Genomic DNA, 22,807 nt, shown 5'->3' on the forward strand with positions numbered 1-22,807 from the left:
TCACATTTATGATCATTGCAGCATCCCCATGGTCACTTGATTTGCATTTGGATATTTGACAACTGACTCACATTTATTTGCATTACCTGGGGTCATGTGATCACCATTTGCAACCTGACAAGCAAAGTCAATGGGGAAATCAGATTCACTTAAAAACCATGTTACTAATTTAACAACTGCAGTGATTCATTTAACAAAGATGACAAAGTCATAAAATGGGGCAAAACTCACTTAACAAATTTATCAGCAACATAAATTTTGGGCTCAATTGTGATCATAAGTTGAGGACTACCCGTATTATATATTTTAACCAATAACAAAAGCACACAATTTAAAATTCACAGGATATACAGTATATTAATTACATCAGCATGTACAGGGATTAAGTTTCTCAGTGGAAACCAAAATATTCTTTCAAAATTGGAAATGCAAAAATAACTAGAAAATGGGTCTTCTATTGAAATAAATAAGAGGCTCAGGTAAGCTGTCTCATTAATAAGCAGAATTCTGGAGGTAGGCATAGGGATCCCTTTTTTAAAAAAGTCATCTTCCAGGCTTCAGAATAAGGGACATTAGAGGAAATGTTTTTTGTGGTGGTATCTTTTGTGGGTAAAGAAAAGAAAGAATGGTTTGCATTAGGAACCAATAGCCCAGGTTTTCCAAGAGTGTAGAGATTAAAATCAACATTTTTCACTGGGCTCAAACCAAACCAGGTCACCAAAATATAATCAGAATACCTTATTTCAATTAGAATTGCCACACCTATATTTTGGAAAACTTAACTTTTGGATCTTCTTTAAAGACTTCATAATCAAGTACAGAATACCCTTTCTTACATAATAGAGGCAACATGTTATACAGTCAGAAGCCCATTCATTTCCAGGTCAGGCTCAATCTTGTAAAAGACTCAGGAAAGACAATTGTATGTTAATTAGTTTAGTCCAGCTGGTATGTATCATGCACTCTAAATAGAGATTTGAGAGAAAAGCATAAAACATGATATAAAATGGGACTCTTCTAGGTGCTCTGTCTAGCCTATTTGTTCTCTTCTTAAAAACTTATTTCCCAAAGAATAACCAGAAAAGGAAAAGGATGTCTAAGTTTCCCATCCTCTTTCAGTCTAACCTGATTAATTTACACACTTAAAAAACAGAGATGACAACTAGCTACCTACTGCAAAGATGGCTGGAATGCTATCAAAGATGGAAGCCCCGATATAATTGTCATTTATTTATAGCTCATCTTCAGTATTTTTACAAATAATTCAAGGCAGTGAACATAGCCAATACACCTTCCTCCTCCTACTTTCCCAATAAACCTATGAAGTGAGTTGATCTGAAAGAGAGTGACTGTCCCAAGATCACCCACTTGGCTTTCATGGCTAAGCTAAGACTAGAACTCTGACCTCCCACTTTTTAGCCTGATACCTTAACCACTAGACCAGGGGTGTCAAACCACTAGACCATGGGCTGGATGCATCACACACTGGCCATGCCCACCCCATTTTAGTGAAGGGGGGGTCGCGATACATCATGTGATAACATGACAGTGAAAGTTTGACACCCCTGCACTGGACCAAACTCTCATCATCCTAGATTATCTGCTTTGGAGATTACCAATAGCTCAGGCCCAGATGGGGTTTGTTATGCATATATCTACATTAGTTAACTACAGAATTGTGGTCGTAAGTCATGCTGGTAATTAAGTGGATTGCAACATGACCACAACCAATTTTACGATGTTTTCAATGTTTTTGCTGGTAACTGGAACTATCAGTTTCTGGCAAAAAATATAAACCACAGTCACATAATGTTGCAAATGGTTGTAAATGTGGGCCAGTTGCCGAATACCCAGAGTGCAATTACTTGACTGCAGGGAGAGCTGGACAGCCAACTGTCAGAATTTTGAACCTAAATAGCCTTGGGGAAATCGGTTGTAACTTTGAATGAATGCTAAGTGACCATCTATACCTATACCTATAGGACTACCTATAAACTTTTGTTAGTATATATTTGAAACAAAACTGGTCATATTCACAAATGTTTGAGTGGGTGCTTTTGCCAACACATTAGGAATGCCAGGAATGCTATGGCATATTAACTCCCTTTCTAGGTTATGGACAACTTCCCAATTTCTCTTTTTAAAAATTCATACTGTATTAAAAAAGATTTCATATTCACAATAAGATATATTGAGAGCAATCTGCCACACAAGACACATTACACCTGAATATCATTTCTGTAAGCTATAAGCTTCTGTAATAGAAAGTAGATACCTTTCTATTTTTGAAAAGTTGTTAAGCAAACACATAGAATAGTTGAGTCTCATTCTAAAAAGGCATCGGTATTAATATTTGACTAAATAATACATTTTTATTTGCTACCCTGAGTTTGCAAGGAATGGAAAAAGATGTGCGTTTCAGTAGGATTTGGTAGAAATATAAAACATATTTCCACCATCTGTGATTATTGGCCTAGCAAGGGCTAGGAAGGAATATGGCCACATATGAAGATTCAGAAATTGGAAAAAAGAAACTGGATGAATGTAGGTGGATGAATTAATCAGAAAGATTATTCTTAATTGCATTCACTGAGTTCACACCAAATTACAGAAGGTAATAACTTACTTGTAAACTGATGGGAAGCCCTGAAATTGTATATCCAACTGGTACCACTAGGGCTGGAATGCCTGTCAAGTTGGCCAACTGCATGTATCTGGAAAGATCAATGGAAACAATATTAATAATGTGAAAAATTCTGGAAAAGAAGTACTGAACTCTCTGCAGATTGTAAATCCAAGCTTCTTTGAACGTATTTGGCAAAGCACAAAGAATATTTTTCTTCTTATAATTCTAACTAACAGAGATGGTTTTAATAGTTGCTGTATAGCCAAGTTGTAGCAATCCAAGAGTTAAGCAGCCAACAAATACATTTAAATGGAAAGAATGTTAAAAGATAAACAGGCCAAAATTATGCCATACTTTCTACACATCCACCAGTGGAGATACCTATGGCTAGGTCGTTCTTTTTTCCTTTTCTATGAACCCATATGCATTTTAGGAGGCTGTCATCCTTGGTGATCTCTTACATATAATGCAACTCCACCTCCTCTTTTGTTATGTCTGTTTCTTTTGAAAATTTTATATCCTTCCATCATTATATTCCAGTCATTTCACCCCACTAAGTTTCAGTAATGGCAACTAAATCATACCTGTTCTCACGTACTAGTACTCCACTCCTTTCCTTTCCCCTTTCTTTTCTTTTTCTTTCCTTCCTTCTGTCAACTCATAAAATTTCTTCCTTTACATTTGTTATTCTTTCTACTCTTCTTTCAATTTTTATTGTTACAATTATAAACTAATAAAATTATTTCTTTAAAAATTGAACTAAAGTGTTAATGGTTGCATATCTCTTTGAAGATATGGAATCTGGCTTTGTAGGTATCATCCACATCTTATTCTTGACTGGGGGAAACAACTAAAAAGATGGCCTAGAACTTGAGTGTCAAACTTGCTGCATCACGTTGCTGTCAAACAATCTTTCATGACATTTTTCCCACTTGCAGAGCAGGGGTGGGTGTGGCCTGTATGTGACGCACATGGCCCGCAGGCCACCAGCTCAACACCGCAGCCTAGAAGCTTGATTTCATTCCACTCATTTATTATTTTGTAGGTGTCACTTTGTTTTTTTATTGCACACAATCTTGTTCTCACTTCATGGTCCGTAGAGTTGTCTGAACATCACTACATCCAGTCACGAGGTCTGATTCATGGATTACTGGTGCACAGCATGCAGTACCTTACACAAAACAAAAATTACAAAATTATAGACTTTATTTTCTACAGCTGTTATGCATCTATATAGAACTTTTAAATTAAAAATGAAAAATCGTACTAATCTATTAAAATAGTTCCTTAACAAAAACATTTTGACTATGTTGCTTTGGAAATTCAAATATACTGTTTAAAATATACACATCTTTATAAATTTATAATTATTTTATAAATAAACTGCATGGCTTTAGCAAACAATTCATTAAATTTATATTCCATCTGACTCCCAATGAAATGAGTTTTCAGCTTTTAAAGTACAACATACTTTCATAAAATCAAATCTAAGTATCCTGAACTGGTAGTGATATCACTTCTGCTTGACACATAGCCAATGAACAGCAGCCCATCACTTAGTTGTGTAAGTGGTTCCTGTCAAACTGCTTTTGTTTTTAGGAACATTTGATAGTCATTACCACCTGGATTTCTAAGTAGGACTAAGTATGTTATATACAACGTACTTGTCCCTTTCTCTTGTATGTTCCTTTTAAACAGATTACATTAATCAGCCATTGTACTACATTCAAGGGATTCATCCCAAATTTCTCTAATTTCTCATCCTCCTCAACAGCAAAATCCCTTCTAGATTATTTTTCTTAATCTGAGCATTAATATATGCATAATGATGGACATTAACTTCATAGACCAATTTTCCTTGTTTTTCATTTAGTCATTTGGTAAGACCAATTATGAAAACTCTCCTACTTCTTTCTACAACACAAAGTCCTTAGTTGGAAACCATACTGTGAGGTTTTTATTGCAAACTATCTGCAAACGTCAATCTAAACACTCGCTAAACAAATTCACCATGTGTTCTGATTTAGGCTTCCTTAGAAAGCATAAAACACAATCTTAATTCTGGCAAAACCTCTTTGATTTCCACGGCTGTGGATTACGTTCATTCACAGTCTGTAAGGCTTCACAAACAGTCTTTCAGGGGAATGTTTATAAACATCCACCTTATCAGACTTGGAATGCTGCCAGAGAATTGCCAAACGCAGGGCAAGGCCAAACTTGACACAGAGTCAAACAGAACTTTTCAAGGCTGAATCGACCAGATGAATTAACTGCTTCCTGCAAAAGTTCATGTCCCATTCTCTTGTCTTTTATGTCCTATGGGAGAGGCCAATCATCTCCAAGATGTGGCCTTACTCCTGAGTCGACCCTGTTTTCTCAATTGTTGTTGTCTTCTGGTAGCCCTGCACATGCACAGGCTGGGAACCGGTTCCAGAAACTCCCCCGCCTCACTGCTGTCTAAGTCTGAAGGCAGATGATGACTGCTAGCCTGCCCTGGCCCCATCTCTGCCTCTGATGCAGAGCCCTCATCCACACCTTCCTCAGCCTTCAAGACTGCCCAGGTTCCTCCCCAACCTCCTCACTACTCTGCTGACAGCTCCGTCAGCCGGCAGTGGGCCTCAACACCATGCTTCAATCACAAAGCATCAGCTTTAAGGAATTTTTCAGTACAGTCTTCAACTTAACAATTGGTTCCTTAGTGACAGTTAAAACCTAGACAGACTTAAATTACTTATGGCCCAGTTTCAAAGTTATAGCTACTGCAGCGCCCCTGTGGACACTCATCCTTACAACCAATTGCAGGGATACTGATTGCAGGGATGCTGCAGTAGTTCCCCAACCTATCTCTTTCCCACCCTGCCCTGCTAGATCCCCACACACCTTATGCCTGCTTCCCCACCCCCCATGATGGGTCCCCACAGGCTTTGAGCCTGCTTCTCACCTCACTGGGCTCCATCTCCCATTCCCCATCATAAACTTACCTCTGGAAGGGCTCTGGTGCTGACATTGGGAAATGAGGCCATTCTACTTCTCCGCATCCTTAGGCTGTGTAGCTCTGTCCTGAAAGCAGGCCCCATTTTTGGAGTGGCTGCAATGAATTGTGGCCATTATGAAAATGGCACCCATTTCCGGGACAAAGCCATGCAACCTAGTGATGCCAAGGGGTGGAGCAGCAGGTCCTCATTATTATATGACACAAACACAAATGTTCTTGTAATGGATTTCTTGTAATGGATTTCTAATATTTGGCTTAGTGAGATCTTCCAAGTTTCAAAAAATAGGAGTCATATCAAGTCCATTGCCATATTTACTCCCAGTAAATTCTTTGAAGAAAATCATCTGAAGATGGAACCACAGATTGATTCCACCTCTGCTGGCTAGAAGGTAGGGCTTATATTTTTCCCACCTAGTTTAGAATAGCTTTTCCCTTCAGAATAGCTCTACCTTCTTCAGAAGAAGGAAGTATTCAACCCAACTCTATCTTTGTCTATTGGCTGCTCATATGTGAGTCTCGTCAGCTAGCTTGCTACTTGCTACTACTGCTACAGAAATGGGGGTGGGAGAATTCAGTGGAGATTTTTTCTTTGCAGCTTTGTAACTACTGATCTGAGTTTTGCTTCTCTCTACAAGGTCATTTCTTTTAGCTTTGGAATGCAATATCCAGAGATGATACACTTGAATCAAAGATTTTCTCAAAACATTTCCTGGCTGGTGCTTGCCCTAGCTTCAAGGGGTTCATCTCTACAATTTGTTTTCAATTTGAGGCTTTGTGCGTTTTTGCCTCAGAACTTGCCTGATTTAAGTTGCATTCAGTTCTTTCCTAGTAAAAGTATCTTTTCTCTAAATCTATGGAGCCAAAGGTTTTTATTTCCAAGGATCAGACAGAGGCAGCCCAGGCAATGGGAGAAAGTGAGAAAAGAAGATGTAAGTAGATGACAGACTAGCACCAATTCTGTTGTATAATGCAGAGGACACATAAAGACCTCCAGAATCTTATTTTCAGCAGACAACATGTGGAACCCCAGCTGAGTCAGAGAACCATCTGCCTTCCCTTCCTCCTCTTCAGAAGAAAATAATGGCAAACAGGGATCACAAAGGCCTTTTTCTTTTTTCTTTTTATTCTTGTTCATTTCTTAACTAGGTTTATAGAAAAAATTAAAAAATTACAGAAGTACAAAATACAAAAATACACAAAAACTAAAAAAATAACAAAAACAATTTTAATGACTCTATTAATTGCACAGCCTACTGATCAACAGTTGTAACAAATCAATAGGTCCAATAAGAAAATAATTAAACTTTAAAAAAGTCTGATTTCGTGTTTGTTTCATCCTCTAAAAAGTTTTCTAGTTCATGTAGACTTTGACTTATGACCACAATTGAGTCCAGAAATTTTGTTGCTAACTGAAATATTTATTAAATTAATTTTGTCCCATTTTACAACCTTTTGTGCCACAGTTGTTAAGGGAATCACAGTTAAGTTACTAACATAGTTGTTAAGTGACTCTGGCTTCCCCATTGACTTTGCATATCAGAAGGTCACACAAAGTGATCACATGACTCTAGGACACTGCAACTGTCACAAATATCAAAGTCAGTTGCCAAGCATCTGAATTTTGATCACATGACTATGGGGATACTGCAACTGTCGTAAGTGTGGAAAACAGTCATATGTCACCTTTTTTAGTGCTGTTGTAATTTTGAAAGGTCACTAAATGAACTATTGTAAGTTAAGGACTACCTGCATTCTAAATCCATTACTAGTTTACCATATTGATTCCAATTTTGTTCACTATTAAAGAACTTTTCAATTATTTTCAATTCGTGGTTGCTTATTGCAAAGCTCTATATGGTAAACCATAATCTCTTTTCTCTTAAAAGAAAAAACACACTTGACAAACCAGCACAAAGGTCCTTCAATAAAAACTCACCTTCCCTCGTAGCAACAAATTGTTGGCAATAAAATTTCCAAATAGCTACAGAGTAATTCTGGTCTTTAAGATAGGTAAAACTGTTTTGAATAATCTCTTTTCTCTCAAACATCCAGGTTTCTGCAGGCTGACAAAGGATGTCTTTGAGCCATGCATGGAGGGGAGGGGAAATTCTTTGGCAGAAGGCAACAGGTTGCAATCTTCCCTGCCATTTTCCCTATTGACTTTCTGGAGAAGCAAACAGATTACATAGCAAATGGCCACCACACGATCACAGGATGCTGGGTACCAGTCGTAAGGGGAAACCGATTGCCAAGTGCTCAGATCACTACCACGTGACTGGGGATGGGCAGCACATGATACTTTATGATGGCCGAAAATGCTTTGTGGACCATAAAGCACCCTTTCTGAGCGTCTTAACTTCAAATGGTCATTAATCAATTGGTTGTAAGTCAAGGGCTACCTTTATCACAGTAGCATTAGCTTCCCCTCACTTCCATTTTTGCATAGAAAAATAAGTGAAACAATGGTACATACAATCATTCTAACTACCGGGTCTCTTTTGCTCCCCCAAAGGAATGTGAGTGTCTCATTCTTTCCCATTTTATCTGCCATGATCCTGAGGTTCTTCAGACCATCAGGTGTTTTGAAAATGTTTCATATTTGTAAAGCTAAAAAAAAAAAACTCACACAAAATGAACTATCATGAATATTAGTGAGGTAGCACGAAGTTGATTCCAATGCAAGCCAAAGTTGTGGATTACCAACCTTTTGCTGATTGTAGTTTGCCACATGGTTAGCATCAGATTAAGTCTAACACAATATATAAGGTTGCTCTTAACTTTCAAGTACCTGGTGTAAGGAGACAATCCACCTTTGAAAATATCTCTTTGAGGGAAGCCATGCTTCGACTCCGCTGCCGATTTGCCTGAAAATAGACAAAACTCAAGTTAGTAAAAACAAACTCGAGATCTATAAATATTATAGTTAGCATAAGTCAATACAGCTAAATGCTTACAATCTAAATATTACAGTCACTCCCAGAACAAATAGTAAAATTACTGGCTGACTATTTTTATAATGCTTAGTAGAAATTCCGTAGACATATAAGAGACATAACAATATTTATTAAATGAAACAACTGATTGGCCACAAAGGAGGAAACTATGCACGGCCAGTTTAGCTATCAGAATACACTGAAATATAAACAATTTCTAAAAAATTATGTCAGAAAGCTATGAGCATAATTGGGCATGCAATCCAAGAAAGTATTAGTTTTAAAATCTAATATCAAGAGTGGAAGAGGGAGAAGAAAGATTTTAATTTGAATGAGCAGCAGAAGTCTTTTTCCATTTCTGAGCTGAACAAGCTCTATTGGTCAAATTATGGTAGTAAACTCCATAAATTTAAGTTTGATTCTAATTTGCTTCTACAAACTAGCATTTAAACTATCCTTCTCCAAGTAGTATTCTCCAGATGTGTTGAATATAACTCCAAGCCAGTCCAAAATTACTGAAATTTATTAAGCTAAACTATAACAATGCAGTAAGAAATGTAAGGGGTTTAAATTGAAACCAGATACTTCCAATCTTTTCTTCTTGCTTTGTCAGAGGAAAAGTAAAACAGAGGAAATACATGGAAACATTACACTCCCATTAGTTCAATAAAATTATCTCTCAGATTAATTGTGAACATTACAGAGCTCTCTAATCAAGGAAAGGTGGCTGGAACTGCTGTAAAATTAAAATATAATGCCTAGTTTGTTTTCTATTAGCAAAGATGTTGAACATCAAGATAAAAATAATAACATACATTTGTCTCATCTGTCTAGCCTTTAAATAAAAGATATGACTGAAAAAGATTGGGTTAATAAAATCCAATCATATTAAATGCTCATTTCAAAAGTTATTTTAGTAGCATGCCAAATGATTTAACTGCTTTTTTGAAGGGACTGTAATTTAGCCAACATTTTACTATTCTTCCTACTTTTTTCCCCTTGTGTACAAGGAGAATATTACTGACCAACAATGGCTTTTTACCCCAGCTCTCCTATTCCTGCAGTTTATTTTTCACCTTAATATAGTCCAGGGCTGTAATTTGAGAAGCAATTGCAAGGTTCAAACGAGTCTCCAAATTCTGAAAAACGAAGGCATTACAGTAAGTATTCCATATAGAATGAAAACCAAAAGCAAAGCAGAACTATAGACAAGGAAGCAGTGTAGTGAACAATTTTAAAAATGCACTCATATTTAGGCAAATATCAGAGAAAATTTATTTTTCAGAAAATCTTTTCCAAAAATGCATGTAATTTTAAACAGTTCTCTCTGATAGTTTTTAGACATTTATTTATTAAATTTCTATGCCACCCATTTTGCTGAAATTACACTTGACCTTCAGTATAAATCCTTAAAACAATAAACATCATGAATTTAAAATTCAGTTAAAATCCAGTTGACCAAGATGGAGAGGAAGGGAGCAAAATGTGCATGGGGAAGAGGTGGGCTCTATTAGGCAGGATTTAAGGTAGGGAAATAAGAGCAAGATTAAAGGAGGAATGCACATTTATTTAGAGAAATCTTAAGAAATATTTTCTGAGAAATTGATACTTATTTTTATTTAAATTTATTTCTTTCAAATATTTCTATTTTTGACTTTCTCTTCTACTTACACTGATCACTTAGGAAGCCCCAAGAACAAGCAAGTGAACAGCAAGCACCCCACTTTTTTCTAGAACAAAAATCCCTGCTGATGCTTCAAATCAATCAGTGTCACACATAACAAAGGAAGGCAACAGATTAGTGAGGTCTAGTGGGTCTGGAGCCTTGGTGTAGAGGGAGGTCCAAGACTCTGACACTATACCGTGGATTCCAAGAATTACATATTCCATGAATAAAATCATCCTGAGATCAAAGAGAACTTCATGCATAAGATTTGGAAGTTTCCCAATTTCCCCATCCTATTGCTAACTACATATTAAAATCAACCTGAACAGCAATTGGAATGATATCTAATGTGAAGTAAAAGGTAAAGGTTTCCTTTCAGTCATGTCCGATGGTGTTCATCTTTCTTGGCCGAGGGAGCTAGTATTGTTCGAAGACCATTTCTGTGGTCATGTGCCCAGCATGGCTATATGCCAGAGACGCATGGAATGCTGTTATCTGCCCATTGAAGTGATACTTATTTATCTCCTCACATTTGCATGGTTTAGAACTGCAATCCTATTGCGTGAAGCTCAGGTCTCAAACTCAGGCTGCCAGCTCTCCAGCTGACAAGTTCACTGGTTTTTAACCACTGAGCCATTGTGCCCCAAGCTAGTATCAGGATACATTGCAATACTGATGTAGGCATTTCATATACAGACAGGAATCAGCAACCCAGTCAGATTCTTGTGAATACAAAGGGCAGAAAGTGCAGACCCTTGACATGATTTGTTAAAAATACCAATTGATATAGTGACCCCAACCAACATTTACCATTTGTTCAAACTGATTGTTGAAGTCAGGCTGCAGGAAATCTCTCATTTCGCTGAGAATGCAGATTACATGAGCCACACGAGCCTCTTCTATCTCTGGCAAAGATACTTCAACTACTGAGGCTCCTAAGTCCACTAGGAACTCCACTGCTGAACATTCAGCGATAGCAGAAAGAAGAAGAAAAATAAACTTCACTTTTAGATAAATATTGAGATGCCAGGAGTTTAAATTCACATTTAAAAACCATCTTTGTGCTACAGTCTAATCCAGTTCCACTTTCATGGAGCCATTATATTGTACTTTGATATCAACAATGATGCAAAAATGTAAAAAATAATATAGAAAATTCCATTCAACTCCTCTTTGACCATCTTAAAACTGTCCAAACAGAACACATCCAAGCAAACTGCACAACTGAAAAATCATGCTCTGGTTCCTTTAATCCATCCTTAATTAGCTTTCTTCCATGAATATAAAATATATACATGATACCCTCCTGGATGGTGCTAGCAATTCATGGCATCAGTTTATATATGCTCAAATGAATTTTTGTTTGCTAGGAAGAGGTCTGTTTGTTGTAGTTCATGGATGACTGGTACGTGGTGCTGGCAAGAAATAAACTTATTAATTAGAAGTTTCCAATCTTTCCCATAAATATGGAAAATCCATGACCATCACCCCCTTGCACTCTTTAAATTAAACAATGGCATCACAAAGAAAAAATGCTTATTCATTCCTTCACATATTTGTTTGAAGTAAATTACTTCCAAATCAAAACTGTTTTTGCTCTACAAGGAAAAGTTTCCAAATTCAAATTTGATCTGAAGGATCAAAAATTGCACTGAGAAGAGGTTTAAACATAGCTGTCCTACCTAAATTTCACTTCAAAAAATAATTGGGAATTCCAATCACCTCACCTTTAATACAGCATGTATTTTCTTCCTGCAACCTAAACTCCCTGGGCTTTCAGTGTGCTATCATCCTAGCCTCCTTCACTCACCTGTATTCATGATCTTTTTTTATCGTGATAAATAATTAATAGCATAGGATCAAAATATGCACCTATTTCTCCTTAGATTAGATTTTCTCAGGAACATAGTACAGCTTCTGAAACACTTTCACTCCTTAAACACTCATGCAGTGATTTGGAAATTGCAAGACACTTTTGATCTTCAAGATGTACAAGCAAGAGATACTCAGCAGGCCAGGAAACAAGACTGATCAGCAAAAATTAATGATCATTTGCATGTTACCTTTTTGGCAGACAGCTAAGATTTCAGAATCACATGCCTAGCAGATAAGACAAAACACAATTTATTTAGTGTCTTTCATCATTTTTCCAAAATCATTGAAAGACACTCAATACCTCCCCATGTTTTTTACCATTTCATATAATCATGACACAACTCTCTGTTCTACTACAAACATGTCTCAAAACTGATCTAAGGACCAAAGTTTGCCCATAAAATATTATAATTGGTTGCCCAGGTATAAAATGTTAATAGAGAAGAAATAGAAAGAAATACCTTAAAGAAACTCCAATCAATTCCCAATTTTAAACCATTCAGATTAGTGTTAACATTTTCTGAGAAGGATGGTTCAGGTTGGTGCAATCCTGTAATGGATTTAAAGAAGTAAGAACAGACACAGACATTTCATACAATTTTTAAAAACCCTTCTTCCTTGTGTTTCAAGTGAGTAAGTAGCAATACGCACCATATGGATACCGTAAATCTGACCCAGCCAAGGTAGCATAAGCAATAGCAGCATCTGTAACTGAAGTGCAGAGAGGGCCTGGCAAAAATTTAAAAAAACAGTTATTCACTTTTCTAATGGTCCTATACTTTCCAATTATTTCTGAATTTAAGAGAACTTTATAGCCCCTTAGATTGTGGGAGAAAGCAGAACAGTGTTAAAACATTGTTGCCTGTTTTGAAAAGTGAAATAAAGGAGTACTCTGTCAGGCGACTTACTGTGGAGGATATTTCTGATGTGGTACAATGGCAACATCCAAGAATAACTCTTCCTTTTTCTCAAGAACAGTAATAAAAATCAAACAGACTTTCTTTTCAAATAATTACAATGGCACTTCATTCTTTACCATCTTCAAAGTTTACTATTCCAATACAATAAACTGTTTTTTGAAAGTATTTTAAGGATATCTTCTTTTCAGTATCAGTTATCAAACACTTTGGCAGTTTTCAAAGATTACACGCATTCATCCTCATGTGTCCCGCCAGATAATGATAAAAACATATTGTTTTTAAGGAAGATAAAGAAATAAAGTATGTGATTGGAAGGATGAAACCACTAGCTTTTATTTTTGTCCCATGAAGGGTTGATTTTGTGCAGTAAATACATGTCTTCACTGATGCTTTGGAAAAGGCCAGTTACGAGGGCAACACATTTTTTACATATCAGGGAGAGCAATCAATGGAGTTATAAGAATATTTCTGATTTCTGCTATTACCAAACAAACAAGAAGTAAATCAGCTCAGCTGCCCAAGGAAGAACTGGATTAAGAGGTTTGATGACAATACAGGATCAACATCAATGGCCAATGTAGAAGTTGTAATTTTGCAAAAATGAAGCATCTTGGAAAAGACATACCAGGACCTACTGTAAAAGTTTTATGTTGCCTATCATGCCTTCATTCCCAATGTTTTCTCATATACAACTCAAATATCAATTGTCAAGTTCGAAGTACACTTATGCTGTTGCAACTATTATCACTTCTCAGCTTGCCAATGTACTACAGGGGAGGGAAGGGGGAAATGGAATGTAGGCTCTAGACATCAAGAAGACAAACCCTGAGAGGCAAGGACACTTCACCAGGTGGCTAAAATCCTTAGAAACCCTTTCTCGTAACAATTCAACAACATTTAATTGGACAATATGCCCTGCACTAATAGGATGCTATCAATTCAGAGTGATGCTTTTTGGACTACAACCCCTCCCCCCAGCTGTGTTCATGCAATTGATAAATGAAGTGTTGCATGAGTACCTTCTCATCTATTCTGAGACCACATGTGAAACTAGTACGCTGTACTGAAAAAACTCCTAAATGCTAAGCTGTACTCCAAATTGTCCAAATAGATAGTCTGGATTATGTAAATTATAGAAGGTCTTGTGAAGGGGTGGAAATGGACCCAGGAAAAGGAAAAGTGATTTTGGAGTGGCAAGCCCTCCCACATCCACAAGCAACTGCAAAGCTTCCCGGAGTTTGCAAGCTTCTATAAGCAATTCATCCCCTCAATTCATCCCCTCATTTGTGAAAATCACTCTGCCGATTATGGAGCTATTGAAAACAGCAGGAGGGGAAGAAAAACTCCGACCCAGCCAGCCACTAAACTGGACAATGGAATGCCAGGCAGCTTTCTAGAAGCTTAACAGTCTATTTGCAGCTGAGCTGGTCCTAAAACACCCTAACCCCGAGGAACCATTTATGATCCAAGCAGATGCCAGTGATGTGGCAGTGGGGGCAGCACTCCTCCAAAAGAATAGAGAGGGGAAACTGCAATATGTTGTGACTCCGAGACTTGAACCTGATCAGTCAGCAGATGTGAGTTCGAGCGAGGAAGACGATCTAGCACTGAGATTTGAGCCTGCATTATTAAGTGACTTGGAGGGGAGTCAGGTAGTGGGAGAGGAGCTGGATTTGAGATATGAGCCTGATTCAGAGACCACTCTGTCCCCTGAAACTACTTCCCTAATTAAACCTCAGGTGTTAACTGTTAATCGGGAAAGTGTATCAGAGGATTCAAGCTGTGATGAAACTGCCGGATGCTGGCTGGATGCCAGAACTAGGAGAAGATTGAGACGTCAATCTCAATTAGAAAAGAGACGTCCAGCAAAGGATTAATTAATGAGACTGACACGCCCTTTCTTAGAGGATATAAGGGAGCGCACGACTTTGAAATATTTGCTGGAAACAAAGTGAATCTTGCCTTGGAAAGACTTGCGTCTGATTTACTGCGTTGTGAGTTATGAACTTTACAGAATTGCCGGACAGATTCTAGGAGGATTGCCAAAGGACTGTGATAACAGAGCAAGTGAATCTTCTGCCTCTGGTTTTGTTTACATAAAGTATTCGAACTATATAACTTGAAGTTTCATCTGTGGATACAGGTGGGACAGAACACCTACACCTCCAGAAAGCTGAATGAGACTGAGAGACACTGGGCAGTATGGGAGAAGGAAGCCTTCATGGTATGGTAGGTGCTATTGATGTGGAGGCAATTTTTAGAGGGGGAGTAAAATCCCTTTTGAGGTGTGGACTGACCACAAAAATCTAGAGGCATTGAGGACCCCCCATAAGCTCTTCCCAAAGCCCATTTTGTAGCCTGCATGAGCTTCTCTCTAGCCCAGAAGCTGGCCCCCACTATAACGACCTGGGGCTTCTGCAGATGTTCCTGCAGCACATATATTGATTGCACAGAGTGCCAAAACGCATCATCTGAGATGGGGGAGAGTGTCCAATTCATGGGTACATTTTGGAACAAATTCATAAAACTGATAGGGCCCTCCCAGGCCAAAGAGCTCAGTTCAGCGTTTCATCCAAGCATGAACGGAGCCGTGGAATGAGCCAATACCATGGTACAGCAATACATACATTGCTATGTCCACTATCAGCAATAACTGGATGGAGCTTCTGCCATTTGCATGCATATCTGCACTGGTCTCACTCTTTTTAAGATAGCTATCAGAGTGGAATTTGTGCCCATGCCAGAATACCCACAGGAGCACCCGTCTTCAGATACCTTGACTGAATGTATAGACTCTCCTCAAAGCACATGGTGTAATATAAAGCCACAGAGAGCCAAAAGCAGCAGGCAGATAAGAAAAGGCCTCCCCAGGAGACATTTCACTTAGGGGACAAAGTGTATCTGTCCACAAAATTCCTAAAGTTGAGGCTGCCATGCAGAAAATTGGGTCCAAAATACATAGATTCCTTCCCTATTGTAAAAATAATCAACCCAATTACAATAAAACTGAAACTGCCTAAGATATTGGGGAAGGTAGACGAGTTTCCACTGTAGTTTGTTAAAATTGACCCATGACTCTAGACTAAGGTCAATTGAGAAAGAAGCCCCAAGTCCAGTTATGGGGTGTGTGTGTGAAAAATGCTATGAGTTCAAGCAGATTTTAGACTCCCGGCATTATAAAGAAAAGCTGCAGCACCTGATGCAATTGAGGGGTTATCAGATTTCAGAAGTGAGGTGGATTAAGGTCCACAATATTAGAGCAGATTGCTTAATAAAGAGATTCCATGTGAAATACCCTCAAAAACCAGGGGCCCCAATGGGGAAGGGAGGGAAACTAATTATTAATAAAATGTTTTTATTGTCTTCCAGATATCTCCCACCTTTCAGGGTGGTTTGGCTTGACAAATTTGAAGCACGCTTATGCTGTTGCACTTCTCAGCTTGCCAATGGACTAGGGAGGAGGGAAGGATGAAATGGAATGTAGGCTCCAGGCATCAAGAACACAGTGAGAGCCAAGGACACTTTACCAGGTGGCTAAAAACCTTAGAAACTTTCTCATAACAATTCAACAACATTTAATTGGACAATGTACCCTGCATCAATAGGGGAAGAAGAAGTCTATATTTTAATTATACAAGATTGTGCGGGAATTAGCTAGAGCTGGTTTTGCCTTAATCTGTGCCAAAATTATGTACTCAATAAGGTTTTGCAAGAAGAGATCAACTTTTCATAACTGTACTTGCTTGGTTGGGTCTGTCAATCGGATCATTGACATCAGTTTTTAAACAAGCGAAGTATCTCCCAAAACTAAGAATTATATCACTTAAATTAAAGTAATGGCATAGAAAGTAGCTTCTCCTTTTTCTCCCAAGGACACCCTATCTATATACAGCTATAGACATCTTACCAAGGCCAACAGTAGAATATGAAAGAGGATGACACCCAAATCCACTGATCCGTCCAAATGTACCTGCAGACAACATAGAGCAGAATGATTAAAATTACAAAGTGAATGTCAGAAATACTTTAGGCAGAGAACTAAATGATACAGCCTAAGAGAAAATGTGACCAATCCAGCTTAGTGCTTCCTTTTCTTAGCTCAAGCATCAGTCAAGTAAATGAACTCAACTTGAATTTAAATATAGGAACTGGGTTTGGAAGATTGCAGGTGGCTGAATTGCAATAGTACATTCACCAGCATCCACACGGCAGTCGAAACAGACAACACAAAGGCCACAGCATCATAAAGTTCTGCCCTTTTTGTACATGTGTCAACGCATATACAAAGGGATGGTACTTTGATCACAACACTACCACAGCCTTCTTGCCTGTTTGATTTCTTTCAATTTTTATGCCCTCAATTTTGTATAAGTGATTTTAATAAATTGATATTTTTCATTTTCAAGAATATGACCCTCAGAATTAGTTGTTTTTCACATTTCTATCAGAATTTACCTTTCAGTCCCACAATACCACAAAAAGAAGCTGGGATTCTCACTGAACCACCACCATCTGTACCAACAGCCAGTGGACAGAGGCCTAAAGAAAAATGGAATTCAGAGAAAATTACATTAAATAAAATTATTTTCTCCATCAATTTTTCCACCACCTAATCTGGAAATGGTGCTGTAATTTGGCTTGGTTTTTCAACTCCACTCTCCACTTTTTCATCTGTAATACTAGCCTTACCTGCAGCCACTGCTGCTGCTGATCCACTAGAACTACCACCAGTAAAATGCTGGGGATTGTATGGATTTCTAGTTGTACCATGATATCTAGAAATAAAATAAATAGGTATTTTGAAGACCATCATAGTGAAGGCTGGTGAGGAGGGAAGAAAGTATCTTACAATCTGCCACGAGCAAAACTAAAAATATATCTGCTGCCAAGTCTAAGCAAGGGGAGGAGAGGGGCAGGAAAAATGGGAACAATAGAGTTGGAGAAAAAGATTGCGAGCAGAGAATTGAAAGCAGAGCACTGGCAAACGATCAGAGTAGGAGGAAGCAGTCAAGTCTAGTTTGTACTGTTACTGATTGCTCCAAAACCACTATAATACCATTCTTTTAGTATTATAAAGCTGCTTTTCTCTCTTTTGCTTGCCTACAGGTACACAGAAAAGCTTTTCCAGCCCCACTAGTTTCATACCTGCAAGCTAAGACAGCTCAGTTCAGAAAGGCACCACTGCTACCAAGAAAGAAGGAAGGTAGCCTTCAGGAAGCTTATTTAGCACAAAAATTCAAAGAGTTGCCATGCTTTTTCTTTTTTTCTGGAAACAATGTAACCACCCAGTGGAACTTTTAAATCTTTCTTCTCTCACCTTCCATCCTCCAATAAGCTTTCATTACACAATTTTATCATTCAAGATGTCAAAAATGTAACCATTTTTCTAACTATCCTTTCTAGCCCTCAAAAGAAACAATTTGAATGAAAATCCATTTAGTGAATACATATTATTTTACCTATTGGGATTACATCCAGTGGTCCCAATACCCAATTCATGCATGTTCGAGACACCAATGATAATGGCACCGGCCTCCCGCAGTTTCTTTGTCACAGTGGCATCTTCAGTCTCTGGCTTTTTGCCCAAGTATACAGTTCCACTTCGATGGTGATAGGGCACCTTATAAATATACCAAAAAGTATTCGTTCTGTGGTAGGATTCTTTATAAATACAACCCAGTACTATAGATAATTTATTCCTGACTAAAGGGAATACAATGGCAATAAACCACACAGAACACAATTTTGTAAGAAAATGCATCCTTTTAAGTTCTCCTCTTTGGGGAAGAAGCAGTGGTGGTATTCAACCAGTTTGGCCCAGTTCGGGCGAGCCGGTAGGAGCAATAAGCAGTGGAGACCGAACTGGTTCTCTCCGCCACTCTGCTGTTGGGCCCACCTGCCCACCTGGGCTTCCATACTCACTTTTATCGGCTGAATTTGACACACAGCTGCTTTGTACGGAGCATAGTGCCCTGCACGGCAGCTGCTGAAGCAACCGGGATCGTGCAGGCTTGCAGGAGACAAGTTAGAACACTTCTGCATCTGCGCAAATGCCTCTGCACCTGCGCAAAGTGCACATTTGGCGCGCATGCACATGAAGTACATGCACATGCACAAAGTGCGCCCACCAAGCCACACCCACTGAACCGGTGGCAACAATTTTTGAATCCCACTACTGGGAAGAAATTCCTGTCAGACCCAAATGACTCCATCTCAAAGCCCCCCTGCAATCCCATCTAGACTAAAAAAACAGAAGCCTCCTTGTCACTCATAGCTTAGCCCAAGGGGCACACTTATAAGGGAATTGCAATTTAGTGACACTCAAACCTTCCATCTTCTTATCAGCTGGTGATCTCACCATTTCACCTTGTTCACAATTAATTTCCCAGCTCCTCTGCCCTCACGAAAGGACAGGGGAGCTGGGGAATTTGCCTAATGGACCTCACCCCAGATATGCAAATGAGGATGTGCGTAACTTCCTCAAACTGGTCAGCTAATAAGATTTCTAGGATTTCTTGCCTTGCATCCAACAATTTCTGTAAAAAAAATCTTTGCTTTTCCATTGCTCAAAATCCATCTTGTAAGCAGACACGCAATGATCATTACAACAAACATGGTTCTTCTCCTCAGTGTTGTGCTCCTTACTTTGCCAAATTCCACAACACAGCAAACTCATTATAATGAGCAGCATATTACTTTGACAGTATCTAATGCATAACTGTGTATAACCATGTTAATTAGCAGCCATTGATAGTTTAAACTCCAAGAATTCTTCCTATCTTTTTAAAAATCTCTTCAAGTTGGTGATTGTCATTACATCTTGTGATAGCAAATTTTAGAATATGCCTCGACAAATCTGCTATCATTAATTTTTAATATGGCAGAAATGAACATTATATAGATGAAGCAAATGTCTATTAACCATATATAATTAAATACAATTTAGGGGTTTTGTCATAGCCCTTTTCATCTCTACCTCTTTTTGAAATACAGCCATTAAGCCAAAATGATTGTGAACCAGTAATTTAAATATATGCTGCTGTATGAAGAACTTTTTATGTCAGTCTCCCTGTGTTCAGCTTCATGAATGATAGATTTCCACTATTATAAAACAGCATTCTTTTATGAATCTGCATCATATTCTTATTGCTTTAAAAAGAACTTTGAAACATTTGGATTTCCAGTCTGCAGCGCTTCGGAGCAGGCAGGAATCCGCGACTGTACGCAGTTTCTGCCTGTGTTCACTACCCGAGTGCCCCGAGCCATTCGGCTTCAGGACTAAGCCACCTCCGTAGAAGGTGGCGAAGGCAGGGGGGCTCTGGCAGGGTTGAGAGACATCGCCCCTCTCTTCCGTAGCCGGCTAAACCCCCTTTTCCAAAGGCAGCTGAGCAGCAGTCAGCAATGGCCACCACATAGAAGAACTCAGCCGAAAAAAGAAAGTGCAGGAGGAGCTGTGAAGAAATGAAAGTGATCTTTGCTGACTGGGACAAAGTAACAGTGAAAGTACCCTGGAACTTAAAACTTACTAAAGATACATCGTTTCCAGATTGTGCTAAGTGGCAAATGGAAATTAAAGGGAAAACTTTTTTTCTTTTCACCCTCCTTCCAAAAGTAACAGCGATAGAACTTTATGAGAAATTGGAAAACCTGCATTGGAGGTATATGCTAAATGCTAAAGGCTAAATGCTAATGCTAAAGGGATATGGATTTCTGAATATTTAAAGAAAAATCTTTTTTGCTGTAAGTGGGAAGGGAGAGTTAAAAAATTGGAGTAGAATTTGAAAACAAGGAGATGACTGCCTAGAATTTTAAAGAGCTATTGAACATTAATAAGACTTCAAAAAGATATACCCTAATTGGAACTTTGTGATTAAACAGCAACCCCAGAAAGAGAAATGGAAGAAAGAAAAAAGTGCTAAAAGAAATAGTTTATTTGGATTGTTTGGTGACTTTGGAACCTCTTGATTAAAAGCACTTGGGTGGTTGTTTTGGAAAAAAAATTTTCTCTTTATAATGGCATTGTTTGTGGATGAATTAAAAATTGAATATCAAAAATACAAAAAAGAAGAACAAGAAGGGAAAGATACTTTGGGCACTCTTTTTCAATTTCTAGAAATGGCGGTATGTACTTATGAAAAATTGACTGCGCAGCAGGACAACTGGGATAAAGAAGAAGCCATCTTTGGTGAACAAGTGATTCTATTTGGGGAGGAGGAGAAAGAGGAAAAGAAAAAGGGGACTTTAAGACTTGAAAAAACAACCAAAAAAGAGAAAAATGAGTTGAAAGGTGGATACAAGGTTAGAAAACAACAGAAAGGGGGAAAGCAGAAGAAGAAAAGGGAGGTGGAGAGACAAAGGGGTAAAAAGGGTAAGGAGAAGAATAAGCAAGGGAGAAAGGAAGGGATGAGAAGCCTCAATGGTGAGAAGCAAGATTTAAAGAAACAAAATTCATTTAGAGACAATGGGTAAATTTAATTGAAAAAGGGATTCTGTAAGGTACATAAGATTGTGTTTTTATATGTGTATTTAGAATAAAATGCTTAAGATATAAATGAGTATTAATATGTATGATTAATTTTTTAATGGCATTGATAGTGGTCCTAGCTACATTTGTTCCTTTGATGTTGTTGTTGTTTTTTCTTATAAAATACTTTGTGTAATTTTAGAATGTACTAAACAGAATCCCAATACAAGTTATGTGTTATATTAAGTATTATTAGGTTAGGGGAAAGAGTTAAAGGCATCATACTCCAATCAGTGTACAGGAGAAGTTTTGTTCAAAGAGAAAAGATGAATGGATAGCTGGAAATAGAACAGACAAAGAATGACAAGTATTATGATTTGAACTGAGATGAGATAAATAAAATAAAACTAAGAAAGTTAAAAGAGGGAAGAAGCTATATAGAAAATTGAAAATGGTAATAAGATATGGAATGGTATATAAAATGAATATGATTTTTGAATTTGTGTCTGTACGAAGAGTTTTAACCCGGGATCAAGCAACTTTCAGAAAATATGTTTTATGTTTTATGTTTTGTTTGTTTGTATATTGTCCTTGAAAAGCAATAAAAAATTTTAGTAAGAAATATAATTTGAATAATAGAATGAAAGGGAGAAATAAGGAGAAGCTGGGATAAGATATGAAGTTGAACAAATAATGTAAATATATATATTAAATTGTGTTTGTATGTGATAATTTGGATTTATTCTGTTTTTAAATAAGATGTTCTATTGGCCTTTCCAGAAAAAATCCTTTATGTTATTATAGTCTATGCTTTGTTTGTTTGTGTATTGTTTTGTAGAAACTAATAAAATTTGTTTTTTTTTTAAAAAAAGAACTTTGAAACATTTCTTCATAAGGGACTTACTTTACTCTCTTGATCATTTTGGATTCCTTTTTCTGCTCCCTTTTCTAGTTCTTTAACATCTTGAGATGTAGCAAGAACAATATATGGTATTTCAAATTTCTTGCATTGTATTTTAGTATACAGATATTATAGTATTGATATTAATGCAAGGCACAAAACAACTGATAGTATTAAGGTGCTGTTATGCTTTCTTAATATTTCTTTCTTATACCCTTAATGTTTGTTTTCCTTTTTAACAACACTGAGCACAAAAAAAATGAAATGTGTGTACCACTTTAATTTCTTCTTTTAAGCACACTGGAATTCCATCCAAGAGTGAGAGAGGCTGTTTGCTTCTGTAACGAGCTGTGGATTCCTCAGCCATCTGAGCAAAGAGAGATTTATGATATAAAACATGTTTTATAATTATTCTACAGAAAAAGTA

The 22,807-nt window shown here is 37.6% G+C and overlaps 1 protein-coding gene across 2 annotated transcripts in view; it reads right to left on the reverse strand.

The window, feature by feature from the left end:
- LOC113444500 (uncharacterized) overlaps positions 1–22,807 on the reverse strand; it is a 58,616-nt gene that overhangs the window by 2,730 nt on the left and 33,079 nt on the right. The window contains exons 7-19 of one of the 2 annotated variants that reach the window (XM_026713287.2): positions 22,655–22,747; positions 18,475–18,635; positions 17,705–17,790; positions 17,471–17,554; positions 16,923–16,985; positions 12,747–12,824; positions 12,557–12,645; positions 12,284–12,320; positions 11,031–11,179; positions 9,631–9,693; positions 8,410–8,485; positions 3,713–3,797; positions 2,627–2,714 (exon numbers count right to left, since the gene is read on the reverse strand). In XM_026713287.2, the coding sequence (XP_026569072.1) occupies positions 2,627–2,714; positions 3,713–3,797; positions 8,410–8,485; positions 9,631–9,693; positions 11,031–11,179; positions 12,284–12,320; positions 12,557–12,645; positions 12,747–12,824; positions 16,923–16,985; positions 17,471–17,554; positions 17,705–17,790; positions 18,475–18,635; positions 22,655–22,747 (1,152 nt within the window). The remainder of the gene's footprint in view (positions 1–2,626; positions 2,715–3,712; positions 3,798–8,409; positions 8,486–9,630; positions 9,694–11,030; positions 11,180–12,283; positions 12,321–12,556; positions 12,646–12,746; positions 12,825–16,922; positions 16,986–17,470; positions 17,555–17,704; positions 17,791–18,474; positions 18,636–22,654; positions 22,748–22,807) is intronic. The other variant, XM_026713288.2, reaches the window with a different exon arrangement.

Source organism: Pseudonaja textilis, chromosome 2 (assembly GCF_049901715.1).
Source record: "Pseudonaja textilis isolate UNSWEBS1 chromosome 2, rPseTex1.2, whole genome shotgun sequence".
Taxonomy (NCBI): Eukaryota; Metazoa; Chordata; class Lepidosauria; order Squamata; family Elapidae; genus Pseudonaja; species Pseudonaja textilis.